General features: G+C 52.4%; 1 protein-coding gene across 5 annotated transcripts in view; it reads left to right on the plus strand.

The window, feature by feature from the left end:
- Positions 1-399: 399 nt before the first annotated feature.
- DOT1L (DOT1 like histone lysine methyltransferase) overlaps positions 400-15,242 on the plus strand; it is a 100,822-nt gene continuing 85,979 nt past the window's right edge. For 4 of the 5 annotated variants that reach the window (XM_064734603.1, XM_064734608.1, XM_064734605.1 and 1 more), the window contains exon 1: positions 400-587. In XM_064734603.1, coding sequence (XP_064590673.1) covers positions 507-587 — 81 coding nt within the window. In that variant the 5' untranslated portion in view covers positions 400-506. Of the gene's footprint in view, positions 588-3,206; positions 3,245-15,242 lie in introns of those variants that run through there. The other variant, XM_064734606.1, reaches the window with a different exon arrangement.

The following is a 15,242-nucleotide window of genomic DNA, read 5'->3' on the forward strand; positions in this document are numbered from 1 at the left end:
CCGTCCCCGCACCCCCCCCCCCACTCCGTGCGCGACCCCGGCCCGCAGGAGGGGGGGGTGATGGCTGCGGGTGCGCGCGCACGAGAGGCCGCGGGAGCGCGCGCGGCGCGGGGGCAGCTGAGGACAGGGGGGAGGGAGGGGAGGGAAGGGAAGGGGGGAGGGACCGCGGGGCCGCGCCCGCCCCTCTCCCCGCCCGCCCCCTCCCCGCGTCTGTCGCGTCGCTCGGGCCCGGCCCGGCCCGGCCCCGGCGCCTCATTGTGCTTCGCCTCACGCCGGCCCAAGATGGCGGCGGCGCCCGAGAGCCCCGCGAGCCGCCAACGACAATAGAGGGAGGGACGGGACCCGCCGCCCCCCCGGCACCGGCCGCCCCTCCCCGCCGCTCCCGCCGCCCCCCGCCCGCCGCACCGCGCCCACGCCCCCGGCCCGGCCCGGCCGCCGCACCCCGCCCCGGCCGGCCCCTCTAGCATGGTGCGGGGCCGCCGCCGCCTCGTCCTCCGGCTGCCGACATGGGCGAGAGGCTGGAGCTGCGGCTGAAGTCGCCCGTGGGAGCCGAGCCCGCCGTGTACCCCTGGCCGCTGCCCGTCTACGTGAGTATGGCCCGGCCCCGCACCTGCCCCGCGCCCTGTCAGCGCCCCCGGCCCTGCCCCGGCCCTGGCAGCCGCCGGGCGATCCCTCAGCGCCGGCCCTTCCCGGGATCCGTCGGGATGATCGCCCCCCGTGAGGGAACCCTCCCGCAGCCCCGGCCCCGGGTGCCGCCGCTGCTCGCCTGGAAGTCAAATCCCCAATTTCATTTTATAATTGGTTGACTAAACCGAAGGGCGGGGAGGAGGAGGACTGGTTAATGAAAAGTTTTCGTGTTTTCCTCGCGCTGGGCTCGTGTAGCTGGTTAATAACCGGTGCTGCTGCGAGCGGGGTGGAATCCAGGGATTCTGGATGGGGGAATAGCGCTTAAATTATGGATGGCCTCGGGTGGTCATGGGGACCCCAGGACCAGCCGCAGAGGGGGAATAAACAGCGGCCAGCGGCGCTTGTGGGTCTGGGGCTGCCGCCAGTTCCCCTCCAGCCGTGCCCTTGGAGCTCCCCTTTTATTTATCCCGAGTAGAATTCGAGCCAGCCGCAGTCCTCGTGCTTCCAAATAAAATGTCACTTGTCCTTGCTTAGCTACCGAGCGGCGTTTTTCCCTAACTTGCCTGACTTTCTCCCGAGCCCGGACGAGCGATGTGTGACCTTGATAACAATGTCCATGTTCAAACTAGTGACAATCCCACGAGAGGCGAAAGGCTCCGGGGAGGGTATTTTTGGATGTGTGTAGGCTTCCTATCAACCCTTGAGCAATTTCTCTCCCTAACTGCGCGTAGCCCCTCGGAGCACAGTTTGCAAAGGCAGAACGTCTCTCTATATGTTTACTTGGCGCAGGCACTGTTGATTATCCCTGCGTTCCAGGCTGTGCTGTTGTACGTGAGCCGTTTCCCGGCGAGAACACGCTGGGACGCACAGGCTGGGGCAGCTGATACTGCTGATGTTGTTGCTCGCTTTTGGCAATCGCTGCTTGTGTGTGAGCGATTAGGAATATATCGCTCGTGGCAGGGGGAGACGGCTGCCTGCTCCTATCTGCCGCCTGCCTTTCGGGGGCTGCCGCTGTGGCCGTGCTGCTTTTCCAAAACATCCTCCATGCAGTGCTGTTCCCGGCGTGTCTCCCAGCACACACACTGGTTAAGCGCAGCCTTTCCTGTTTGGGCAGCTCTGTCAGTGTTGGCGGGCGCGCGCTCCGCTCAAATTGTCAGAAACTGAAAGTACAAGCGATGACCGGCTTCGGTTTTCCTCGCCAAATATTAACTCGTGCCCCCCCCTCCCCTCTCCGAGCGGGTTGTGTGAAGCGGAGGTTAAAGATTACGCGGGATGCGGATTGTTCTGGGAGGGAGGGATGTTTCTATGTCTGTTCACAGAGATTGCTACGGGCTTATAAACCGAAAAACCGGACCCCCCTGCCCTTTATTTTAAGGGTGAAACGTGTGTTTTGCAGCATGGGAAATAAAGATTTAGTTGATTTGGGGAAACTTGAGCAGCTGGCTTTGAGGATGGCAGAATAAATAGAATTTTTTTGCAGTTAATCAGAAATGCGGATGGTGGTGGTGGTGGTGGTGGGCGGGGGGGAGGGGGCTGTTATCCCCTCACGTACTGCGAAATACCACAAACCCCAAACATCCTGCCCTTAACCCGTCGGCTCGGCACTGCCAGCCTTTCCAGAGCCATTCCCGAGTGGATGTTCCACCGGGAGCCGGGCAGCGAGCGGAGCGCTGCGGCCAAGGCGTGCTCGCACACACGCACTCCCCTGCCCCGGCTGAGCCCTGGGGCTCTGCAAACAAATCCCCGTGCCCGTGGCAGCGCTTGGCCTGCTGACATCGTGCTCTGCTGAACTGCAGCCGCGCTTTCCCCGCGCTGGCGCGGCCCCGAGCTGCCGGCACAGCTCGGCTCGCTTTGACGTAAGCAGAACATTTCTTAGTTTCACCGCCCGTGCTGCCGAGGAAGCAAGGTGGGATAGCCAAAGGGAGGGAAAATAAAAAAAAAAAAACCCACACCATGCTGATTCAAGGAGTTTTATTTAGCAGCGTTCTGGTTGCTTCCTGTTGTACTCTGTGCGATGTGTTTTCCGAGGGAAAGGGAACGGGAAGCTCACGGTGCCGGCAGGTTATTTTTGGTGAGAGCAGCAGCAGTGGCGCGGAGTCATCTTTCCCAACATCCGAGGCTCCGTAGTGTGAACCTGCTGCGTGCCCGGGCTCCGCGGTGTGATGTAACCCTGCCTTGAGTAACTTGGCTATTTTTATGCCCTTACTACATCTTAAATTAGCGGCGTCAGTGTTGCTGCGTTGAAGGCTGGTCTCTCCCATTAATGGACGCCTGCGTTAATACCGTGTCTCTTTATTGCTGGGCTGCTGTATAATAGGAAAAGTGGGGTCTCTCCAGACTGCTGAGCCCGGATAATAGCCCGGCTGACAACCCGGCGCTTGTTGGGATGCTAAAAGAGCCGGGGAGGCTGATGTGAAACATGTATTTCCCTGCGAGTCTAATTAGGGCCGTGGGAGGAGAGAGAGCGGCGGCGGTGGTGCAGCTCCAGCCTCCCACTGGCTCCCACACAAAACTGAAAGTGCGGCTCCTTCCCCCGCCTTCCGCCGCCTCAAAGGAAAGGCCACGGTGCCCTAATGAAGCCGTGGTGAGCCGTGCTGGCCGTGCCACACTGTGATGAGTAAGTTGAATAGTGCATGGTGAGTAATCTCTCCTCATGACTCACAAAATATTTTCTGATGTTGACCTCTGTTTTTGTGACTGCCCCGCTTAATCAGAGCTGAAGTGAGTGTACTCTTTTGTGGGCTGGTTAATTCCTCGGCTCCCACGTATCTGCCCCACTTTTTGCTGGTGCCAGGTTGACAAGAGACCCAGGGATATGGTGTTAAAATTTTAATTTTGGCACTACGAAAGATACAGGCCTGGATAAAGGAAGTGTTTGGGTGAGAGACCAGAGTTAATGGATCTAACTGGTCTTAAATAGGCTACTGCTGGTAGAGGATGGCATTTTCAGTCACACTTCAAATGTTGCTAAGCATAACTTGGTACTCACATTTAGATCTGAAGGGTATAAGGGGTGAAGTCCCCTTGTGTAGTTTTAAGACTTGCAGATATTTAGTTGTTTCCCCTGAGAATTTTTCCTGAAATGGTTCATTCTTGTCTCTGACTTCTACTATAGTTAAATTTGAATATGAATTAGGTTTAAATTGGAGATCTTTTCGTTTTATACCACAGTATAAAGTGGAGATTTTTCATTTTATACCACAGTAAGGCCTGCCTGCTCTGTGAGGTGTCTCAGGCTGTACTTTGAACTCCTGACAAGTTCCTGTGTAGAATGGCAGCCTGTTGTGTGTACAGGAGGAGAGGGGGGTGGATCAGCTCTGCAGCCTGGTCTGGTCTGGCAGGGTTCTGCTGACAAATCTGTGGCACCAGGGAGGGATTGCTTGCACAGAGAGCCGAGCAACAGGAGGTTCAGAGCTGCTGAAGCTGATAATTGTCCCCAAAATCAACGTTTGCTGGGCTGCACCCTATTGCAGCAGAGAATGAATGTGGAAAAGCCTGTTTGCAGTGTGTCAGAGAGAGGAAGGACACTGTGCTTCATTCATTGTGCCCTCCTTAGGGCCTGCACTGCAGGTTGGCAGTGCTCAGTGCCAGTGGGGACAGGAGGCACAGGCAGGTGCTGAGGGCTGTGCAGGGCCCTTGTGGCACCCTGCCCTTGGCCCTGCTGTGTTCAATAGGCTGCCAGTCCCTTCCAGGTCCAGAATGAGCCATGTGCCTGTTGTGCTGTGATCCCTGCTGGGTGCCATTCCCTTGGAAAGCCCTACAAGTGTCCATGTGCATCAGGTTGTTGTGGGTTGTGTTCCCCTCTCCCTGTGGGATTTGTGGGGGCTGAGCTGTGGCAGCACCTGGGAACTCCTCCTGCAGCCCCTGGGGATGCCAGCAGGGTTGTGCTCTGGGTATGGGATCACAGGATCATGGGATGGTTTGGCTGGGAAGGGACCTTAGAGCCCATCTTGTTCCACCCCTTCCACTGTCCCAGGTTGTTCCAAGCTGGCCTTGGACACTTCCAGGGATGGGGCAGCCACAGCTGCTCTGGGCAAACTATGCCAGGGTTTCCCCACCCTCACAGCCAAGAATTTATCTTCTGCCCTAGTCACCACATGGTAATACCATTTTTTTTTTAATCTACCAATTTTATTCCCTTCTTCCAGCCTTTGACTCTGTCCCAGGAGGGGACAGTCCTGGTTGTGCCACTGTGCACATCTTACCAATATTACCAGGCTGAGGTGCCTCTGCCCTGAGCTGCTGGAGCTTAAACCTCCAAATCAGCACCTGTGATGAGAAGTCTGGCTTGAATAATTAATTTATTTGTTTGTGTTCCTCATTGTTACTGCTGACTTTCCACTCAGCTGTGATGGCAAGAAAATTCCCATTTTCTAATTGAGTGTTGTCAGAGCATCACCCTGCACCTGGAGGTGTGTGTGTGGCTGCTGCTGGGAGTAATGGGATACAAGCTTCTTACTACTAGATTTTGTACAGGTGGGAGGGTGCAGGGTGTGGGTTTTGGTTAGTTATATTTTTCCCTTATCCAGCTGATACCATTCTGTCACCAAAGGAATGTGCTGTGCAGGGAGACCTCAAGGGCAGGGAGTGTTAATGAAAATCACAGCCCAGAGGGGATTGTCACCTTTGAAATTAAAGATCAACGGTGGAGATGAATAACAAACCTTGTCTGAGAATTTAATCCTCTTTTTTTGTGCGTGTCACTCAGCTTTCCTGGGAAGAGTTTCTGTGCTGCCTGCCTTTGACTTCCCAGGCATGGAGGCAGGTGTGGGAGTGCCACAGAATGGTGTTTTAGATGATTTTGGGAAGGAGCTAAATTGTTCCCTTGGGGCTGGAGCTGCCCTGCTGCTGAGGGTGGTCCTGTGCATCCTTCCCTCTGCCACAAACCCATCCCATGGGCTCCTTATTCCACACCCACAGCCCTGCAGTGGGATGAGCTGATGGAAAACACATTTTACACGTGCTCCTTGCTTTCCCCTGGGAGCAGCCTGAGCTGGAGGGGGAAGGTGAAGCCCCCCTGATCCTCCCTATGGTTGGGAGTGTTGGTGCCTGTGGGGCAGCTCTGGGAACGGGATCGCTGGAAAAAAATGTAGCAGCGTATTCAGAGGCGGCCCCCCGCCCTGCTGTGTGAAATGTGAGTCAGGTTCTGCCCGGGGCAGCCGGCCCTACAAAGGAGGCACAGGAGGAAACTGTTGCTCTGCCTTTGCCAGGCAAAATCCTCCTCACCCCCTGAGTAATGGCCCAGAAATTCGGCACAATCCGGGGGGGTTTCCCTGTTGCTTCAGCTTGTTGGGAAATGCTTGTGGGGATGAGTAATCACTTAGAACAAGCTTGTCTGGGGAAGGCAAGGTTTGAACATTGAGCGCAGTTCCGATTGCTCAGCACCTCTCTCTCTCTCTGTCTCTCTCTGCCTGCCCTTCCCGGTTGTAAAAACACCTGGAGTGGGGAGAGCACGCAGCGAGAAGCTGGGAAATATTGAAATATTGACTCAGTCATTTCAGAAGCACTCGGGTTCCTGTGCTGCCCAGCACATCACCCAGCTGGCACAGTTACATCATTTCCCTGCCCTTTTTCCCAGTGCCAGAGGGAGTCAGGGATGTGCTCCTGGGGTTCACAAGAGCCCTGCAGCGTTAATTGTGCAGCACGTGGGCAGCACAGAAGAGCACTTTCCTTCTGGGCTTCACCCTTTGAAGCAGAACTTGCCCTGAGTGACAATCGGTGCTTGTTCAGTTCTCAAACTCCTTTGTTCCAAGCCCTGACCCGTTGGATACAAGATAAATCATGAGTTCAGTTAACAGACATTTTTTTTTGCCCAGTTTGAAAAGTGAAAGTTGGTCTCTTGTCTTGCATCTTAAAGACCACACTAGTATTTATTTTTTTATATAACTGGTTTATCTGAAAGGCAACTGTTGAAAGACAGAGTAGCTGTCCAGGATTGCTTGTTTTCCCCCTTTCATTCATCAACAGATGAGTGAGGATTAATGTTCCTGTCCAGGCCAAAGTTCCAGCCCAGGCAATTCAGATTTATCTACCTAAAAATTCACCCATCAGCTCCAGTTGGACACAGCAGTGAAAGCTTTCAGTGTGCCAAGGGAAATCCATGCCCCCACATGCAGCTCCAGCTCTTGTCCTCCGTGGCAGCCTTATTATATATGGAGATGATTATCCTTTCAAGGCTCAGATACGGGACTGAGTTGTGTTGCCTCTGGGAATTTAGGCAAAATATCTTACCTCTTGGTATGTGAGATTTATGGGGGATTTAATCACCCTTCTCCCCAGACATCCATATGTCTACTTTTGTACTCTTCCTTCTTTCTTTTCCCCCTTTCTCATTGATTTGCTGTTTTTCCTTCCTGCTTTGAGTTAACCTTTAACTGTCTGATTAAAGTTTTGCACTGTAATGATCAACACAAGGACCAGGGGTGGGGTGGATTTTTTGTGTCTTTTATCACAGATTGGTAATCATAAATTGTCTGAACGTATTTTTGCTTCAATTACTTTCTCCTTCCTAACAGAAGGATCCACAGAGGGAGGAAAAGTTCATGTTGGGAATTGTGCACATATTTACTTTCATGGTAATTATTAAAGACAAAACTAACTCTGAAGAGGAACAAGAAATAAAACTGAATAGGAAAGTTGGCCACATGCTGCTAGAGCTATTGAATCAAGCAGGGACTATTTTTAGAGCATAGGAAGAGGGTGAGTATATTTTACAGCAGGAAATGATGGTTTCATAGATAGGAGCAGATCAGTGAATAACGAAAAAGATCCTGTTCAGAGTATTTTGGTTTGGTTCATTTCATGAGTGAATGAGAATTTTCTAAACATGAACACTGAATGGACTTGGTAGTGTTGGATGAAAAGTCTAAGGAACTACTGAAGACAGATAAGTGAAGCATTGGAAAACTTTTCTGAACCAAATCCTGGAGAAAGTTCTGAATTAAGTTTCTTAGTAAAAATGAATGGGTTTTAATAGTGCTTGTTATTTTCTGTGTCCTTTGAAGGCCAATTTCCTGAGGTTTTGTCATTAATGTGCCATTTACTTTTTGGAGCTCAGCAACATTTTAATATTTGACACTTGTAAAATTCTAACAACTGTGAGCTTTTGAGGCTTCTCATTCATTCCTCAGTGGGATTCTCACTGGGCTGGTTCCCACATCCCACAAGACCTGGGAGATCAGGTGCTGCCTCAGGGTGGCCTCTGACCCCTGGAGCTGGGTTTGGAGTCTTTGTGGATCTTGGCTTCCACCCCTGCTCATTACAGCAAACACTCATGTGAAATTCTGCAATCTGTGAAGAATGCATTGTAATTTGTAGGGTCATTTATGAGTCTAAAGTAAAAGCTTGTGGAAATGGTTGGTGGCTGGAAGTTGATGTTTGCTGTTCAGAACCTCCATTGTATCACTGCTCTACTCCATAAATTGAAGCTAATAAAGGAAAACCCATATATATGTGTGTGTGTATAGATATATATGTGTGTGTGTGTATATATATAATTGGGGTTTTTTTTGGTATCAAGACTCCATGCCCAGTGAGCTTCAGAAAGAGCACAAAATTTTCCTGCTAATTTCTGTTCTGTGGAATATTTATGTGTGTTAAGTAGGAACAGAATTTCTGAGCTGTCCAAGCCTGAGTTATCTTTACAGAATATAAAGTGGTTATTTAAGCTGTTGTCTCACCAGTTTTCCCTGCAGGAGATGGGGCTCAGGCTGGGCCAGGAGCTTCCTCCCAGCTCCCACCAGGGTGTGGGAAGACCCTGGGCTTGAGAAGGAGATGGTGGCTGCTTTCAGCACCAGCAACTTTGGGGCTGTGTGTTGATTCCTTCCCCTGGGCTCAGGTTCAGGGTTGTTTGTGGCAGTGGGGATGATCAGAGATGCCTTGAGCTCTCTGTGCTGCAGGGGTGGGGTATTTCCCTGCTGCTGCAGCTTTGTGGCTGGGACACCTGCAGGTAAAAGTGACTCTTGTCATCTCTGTTCCCTTGTGCCGAGCTGCTCTCGCCCTTGGAGCAGTGGTGGAAAGGGAACTGAGCCAAAACCCCACCAAGGTTTGGTTTTAGTTCAGGCCTCCCCTGCCTTTGCTGTGTGAGAGCACAGGGACTGGGCAAGAGGTGACTTTTGGGGAAGTGGTGCAGGGCAGGTGGCTGGGTGGGGTTGAATGGCTGTGCAAGGGAGGCAGGGCTGCCTCCTCTGCCCCAGGCAGTGAAAGCCCAGCAGTCCCGGACAAACAGTGCTGGGCTCCCATGGGCTCACCCCAGCCTCTGCCCCCTGCTGTGGGCAGGGGGTGCCACTGCCTGAAACCCACCTGGGAGGGCAGTGGCACTCAGCAGTGAATGCTGATTTACCAGAATCATTGCATTCCCCCATGTATTCTGTTTATGTTCTATATTCTAACATAAACATTATTTTAAACTGCCTTTCTGCATAGTGGAATTGCTTCTTTTGTCTGGCTCATCCTGCTGTGGCTGTCCTGTGTGCCTCCAGCACTCCTGCAGGCTGATTGCATGTTAATGGATTGAGGCAGCCCCTCCTGCTCCACCAGGGGAACCATTCCCTCCTGCATCTGTGCAGTGTCCGTAGCAACAGTTGGGATTGCTGTGTGCAGAGGCAGAACTGTTTCTGTGCTTGGAGCAGCAGCACTGAAAGTGCAGTCCCTGGTGCAACCATGCTAAATGATTATCCAGAGCAGTTTGGATCTTCTTTCTCAATGCCTGTTTCCTTTGTTACTTTATTTTGGACCTTGGACCAACCTTTTCTTTTTTATTTAAATGTCCTTATGTAGCCATTAAGAAGGCCATGGTGACCACGATGTTTTCCAGTTGGTTTTGTGTGACAGTAACCTAGAAACTACCTCAGGCTTGTCTGCCTCCTGCTGTGTGGGAGATGGGCTTCCAAATGCGGTCTTGGGAGCTCTTCCTTCCCTGGAACTGGGAGGAAAAGATGGTTACAAGGTGTTCTCTGCAGGAGATCTCTTTTTATACATTCTAATAAAAATGTATTCTTGTGAATGTCCCTGTGCTTTCTTGATTAAGGGAATGACAGTAATTGGGTGGTTCAGAGGAGACTGATCCTTGTCTCTCTTGGTAAGAAAAACTGCTGTGGTTGTTGCTATGGGAGCTAAAATGGCACAATCTTGATTTGGGGTAAAATCTGGTAACATTCAACCAAGTCCTGCTATCCAATATGGAATACTGCATGGAGCAGGCCTCCCCTTTTCCCCCTTTTCCCCCTTTTCCCCCTTTTCCCCCTTTTCCCCCCTTTTTCCCCCTTTTCCCCCTTTCCCCCTCTTTCCCCTTTCCCCTTTTCCCCTTTTCCCCCCTTTTCCCCCTTTTCCCCCTTTTCCCCCCTTTTCCCCTTTCCTTTTCCCCCCTTTTCCCCCCTTTTCCCCCTTTTCCCCTTTCCCTTCCCCCTGGCATTTGCACACAAAGCAAACACCTGAAAATGCAAAGTGCTGGAAGGCAGAGCTGGCAGGACATGGAGCCTGAGATCCTCCCTGCTGCAGGGCTGGAGCTGCTTTGGCTTTTGAGAGCCTCTTGTGACCCTCTTGTGTTCAGGTGTGTGGGCCATGGAGCTGCCCTGGGCAGGGGGATGTGCTGGGGTGTCTCTCTAGGGGGGTTAAATGAAATTTAACCCTGTGGGAGGAGGAACACAAACTGGTGACAGGCTGAAATCCCAGGTTTGTGAGGGCATCCGTGTGCTGTGCAGAGTGCTGGATCTTTCCTGGCTCCCAGAAAAGCTGCAGCTGCAGTGGCTCTGGTTCCTTTGCTGGTGTCCAGAGAAACCCTTATCATCCTCCCCAGATGGAGGGAAGCAAGGGGCTTGAAAGAGGCACTTGTCCCACCAGCCTTCTGCAAGATTGATTGGCTTTTCCTAATCCATCTTTTTGATCTCTGCTCACCATCTTGTCTGCAGCTGTAACATCCTCTCCTTTGGATTTATGGACTGCTGCCTGGGGAGAGAGAGCTGCCACTGCAGGCAACCAAGCTGTTCTTTAAACCCAGGGGCTGGTGGGACTGACCTCTTTTGTTTTGCAAGTTAAATGGGTCATGTGGAGATCAGAATTTGGCAAATCCCTGTGACTTCTGTTAATCCATGAGTGGGGTCAGTGTCCAGGATTTGGGAGGAGGGCTGGAAGTGTATCCAGGCAGGTCATTAAAGGTACACATTGAATTATTTGTAACTGCCTTGTTTCAGCTTTGGTTTTCACACATCTGGTGGGCAGGGGAAAGCTGTGGGAGATCTGTCCCTCCTGCTCTGCCCCTGCTTGACCACAGCTGCTTTTCACATTTCTGAAGAGCTGCTTTGGTCACCTGGCCTGTTTTTAGGGGAGGAAGCATGGTCTGGTGAGCCAGATCTGGCTCTGAAAGGGCAAGGGTTGCTTTGCTGTGGGACAGTTTAGTCTGGGCAGCCAAAGCTGTGCCCAGAAATGTTCCTGCCTATGAAGAGGAGATAAGGGGTCATAAAAGTCTGTGTGTGGTGCTGGGAGAGTGAAAGATAGAAGGGATCTGAACTGTTTTTGTTTTTTTTTACAAGAACTTATGTTTTCAAACCATTTGTTTGCTGCTCAGGTCTGCAGGCTTTTTGGGGTACTTTTCACTACCTGTGCTGTGTAGATTGATCAGATCTCACAAAGATCTCTTTCAGAGAATGATGGAATCCCAGATTTGGGTTGGAAGGGACCTTAAACTCATCCAGTGCCACCCATGCCATGGGCAGGGACACCTTCCACTATCCCAGGCTGCTCCAAGCCCCATCCAGCCTGGGTGAGGTGCAGCTTGGCATGTGGGGAAATAAAATTCAGACAAATATGGTGTTCACCCTCAAGCCCCAATTTAGGCTTACCCCAAGGCTAAGCACAGTTTCATAAGAAAAACTCAAATAAAAAGAGATGTAAATCTGGAAGGGCACTGGGGTGGTGTTTTGTGCCTCCAGGCAGTGCTGGCTGCCCAATTTAACTGAACAAATTCTTTGTGTTTGAGGATGGAAACCAGAACATTTCAAACTGTTGCTTTAGGTTATAGATTCACTTTAGACTATGGATTGTTGCACTGGGGGTTAACTGTTCTGTACAAACACACCCAGGAGCCTGGAACAGAGAATAAAATCAAAATCTTGCCATTTAAGTATCTTAAGGGGTGTTAGTTTGAAGATTTGATGTAACCAAAGCAGCCACACCTGGAGGAGTGTCGGGGAATTACAGGGGGCAGTTACAAACTGTGCAAACAGCCAACTTGTGGCAAACATGTTGCCAACTCTAATTTGTACCTTACCTTGCCCTTGAAGAGTGTTCTGTAGAAATGTCTGATTTGGCTGTTTTTAATAGGAATTTGGTGCTTTGTTGAAGAAAGTTGTGCACAGATTAGTGAGCTGTGGCTGGTGCTGATCATGTCATGCACGCTGTGATCTCTTGGGGCTGTTATTGGGGTGTCATTGGGGCTGCTTTGGTTTTTCTCACCCTGGTGGCAGAGGAAGAGCTGTGAGTGCTGGAAGGGACCCTCAGGGATGATCAATGCAGACACCCCAACAATCCCACCCTGAGCACCCCTGGGAGCTCCTGCAGCTCTGGCAGCCTTGGCACCATTCCCTGGGCAGCCTGGGCAGTGCCCAGCACACTGAGTTCTGGTCTTATTGGTGATTTTAAAATTTGATTTCACAAACAAAGAATGTGATTATAGAAAAGAATAATGATTGCTTCAATATTACATAGTTGGAAAGAGCTTTTGGGCACTGTCTTATTTGGCTTTCAAATGACACGTTAGGGCTTCTCATATCTGCAAGATACAGAAGGTCTTTTTTATGAGGAGGTGAAGGGAAACGTTGAACTCTTAAAAATTGTTCTGTGGTCCAACCTCCATGGCCTGAAGGGTGACAGGAATTGGTGTCTGTAGGGGGACTCAGCTCTGTGTGTGTGGGACAGGAGAGCCCAGCTCTGTGTGTGAGGGACAGGAGAGCCCAGCTCTGTGTGTGAGGGACAGGAGAGCCCAGCTCTGTGTGTGTGGGACAGGAGAGCCCAGCCCTGTGTGTGTGAGGGACAGGAGAACCCAGCCCGGGTGTGTGGGGACAGGAGACCCAGCTCTGTGTGTGTGGGACAGGAGCTCTGTGTGTGAGGACAGGAGAGCCCAGCTCTGTGTGTGGGGACAGGAGAGCTCAGCCCTGTGTGTGTGGGACAGGAGAGCCCAGCTCGGGTGTGTGTGGACAGGGAGAGCCCAGCTCTCGTGTGTGAGGGACAGGAGAGCCCAGCTCTGTGTGAGGACAGGAGCCGCCCTGTGTGTGAGGACAGGAGAGCCCAGCTCTGTGTGAGGGACAGAGAGCCGCTCTGTGTGTGAGGGACAGGAGAGCCCAGCTCTTGTGTGTGGGACAGGAACCCCAGCTGTGAGTGTGTGGGACAGGAGAGCCCAGCTCTGTGTGTTGGGACAGAGCCAGCTCTGTGTGTGAGGGACAGGAGAGCCCAGCTCTGTGTGTGTGGGACAGGAGAGCCCAGCCCTGTGTGTGTGGGACAGGAGAGCCCAGCTCTGTGTGTGTGGGACAGGAGAACCCAGCTCTGTGTGTGAGGGACAGGAGAGCCCAGCTCTGTGTGTGTGGGACAGGAGAGCCCAGCTGTGTGTGTGGACAGGAGACCAGCTGTGTGTGAGGGACAGGAAGCCCAGCTCTGTGTGTGGGGACAGGAGAGCCCAGCTCTGTGTGTGTGGGACAGGAGAGCCCAGCTCTGTGTGTGTGGGACAGGAGAGCCCAGCTCTGTGTGTGAGGGACAGAGGAGAGCCCGTCTGTGTGTGTGGGACAGGAGAGCCCAGCTCTGTGTGTGTGGGACAGGAGAGCCCAGCTCTGTGTGTGTGAGGGACAGGAGAGCCCAGCTCTGTGTGTGTGGGACAGGAGAGCCCAGCTCTGTGTGTGTGGGACAGGAGAGCCCAGCTCTGTGTGTGTGGGACAGGAGAGCCCAGCTCTGTGTGTGTGGGACAGGAGAGCCCAGCCCTGTGTGTGTGGGACAGGAGAGCCCAGCTCTGTGTGTGAGGGACAGGAGACCCAGCCTGTGTGTGGGACAGGAGAGCCCAGCTGTGTGTGTGTGGGACAGGAGAGCCCAGCTGTGTGTGTGGGACAGGAGAGCCAGCCTGTGTGTGGGACAGGAGCTCTGTGTGTTGTGGGACAGGAGACTCAGCCCTGTGGTGTGGGACAGGAGAGCCCAGCTCTGTGTGTGAGGGACAGGAGAGCCCAGCTCTGTGTGTGTGGGACAGGAGAGCCCAGCTCTGTGTGTGTGGGACAGGAGAGCCCAGCTCTGTGTGTGAGGGACAGGAGAGCCCAGCTCTGTGTGTGTGGGACAGGAGCTCTGTGTGTGTGGGACAGGAGAGCCCAGCTCTGTGTGTGTGGGACAGGAGAGCCCAGCTCTGTGTGTGTGGGACAGGAGCTCTGTGTGCTGGGGGCTCTGCTGTGCTCAGTTCCAGCTCTGGGGCTGTTCCTGGCTCCAAATTCTGTGCTCAGAGTTGTAGGAATGTGTGGTTGGAGAAACCTGTTGTGAGAATCAGAAGGGTGAAGCTGTTCAGTCCTGCTGGCTGGAACTGTGCTCCACTTTTCCATAGAAAGTGTTGGATGCTCTTTGACATGACTTTTGACAAAGTGTCTGCTTGCTTTCTGTTATTTTTTCCAATGAAATATCTTGGCAAAAACTATTGAACTTTCTCTGGGAACTCACGTTTCAATTTAAAATTCAATGTTTAGGTTGAAGACCAGAACTCTGTGAAAAGTTCAGCTGGAGAGGGTTGGCTGCAATAACTCAATGTGTGTTTAAGTTTGGTTTGTTTAAATCTTGTTGTGAAGAGCTTTGGGCAGTCTCAATAATTACTTCAGACTGCAACTCTTTACTTTAAATACTTTCCACATTAAAGAGATAAGGTTGGTTGTGAAAAGCTTCCATTTATGTGGCTCAGAAGATTCCAAGGGCCTCTCAGACAACATAAGTACAGGAACATTGGAAAGTACACAGAGGGCAGGAGCAGCACGTAGTGTGCAGGGAGGAGGGAGGGAGGGGAGCCTGGAGCAGGAGGAGGGTGAATGGAGCTGCTCTTTGTGACAGGGAGCACCGTGCTGGCATCATCTCATCTCGTGACTGGGAACAGAGCACAGAGGCTGCTTGAGCCTGGGCCAGAAGGCTCCTGCACACGGGATTCCAGCCCTGATGGAGTGTGTGGGAGGCTCTTCCCTGCAGCTTCCACTGCCAAAGCCCTGCGGGTGTCAGAGTCCAGCGTGACACACGAGCACAACCTGCCTGCAACCTGACTCATGGGCACTGCAGCTGGGAAAATAATAGAAACCCTCTGAACTGAGCCCCTGGCTGAAGGGGAGAAGCTTCAGGGCACCTTGGGGGTGCAGGGGTGGCTGTTGGCTGAGCAGGGTGAAGTTGATCAGCAGAGCAAGAATCACCCTTCCCTTCCCTTCCCTTCCCTTCCCTTCCCTTCCCTTCCCTTCCCTTCCCTTCCCTTCCCTTCCCTTCCCTTCCCTTCCCTTCCCTTCCCTTCCCTTCCCTTCCTTCCCTTCCTTCCTTCCCTTCCCTTCCCTTCCCTTCCCTTCCCTTCCCTTCCTTCCCTTCCCTTCCCTTCCCTTCCCTTCCCTTCCCTTCCTTCCCTTCCC

Source organism: Zonotrichia leucophrys, chromosome 28 (genome assembly GCF_028769735.1).
Source record: "Zonotrichia leucophrys gambelii isolate GWCS_2022_RI chromosome 28, RI_Zleu_2.0, whole genome shotgun sequence".
Classification (NCBI taxonomy): domain Eukaryota; kingdom Metazoa; phylum Chordata; class Aves; order Passeriformes; family Passerellidae; genus Zonotrichia; species Zonotrichia leucophrys.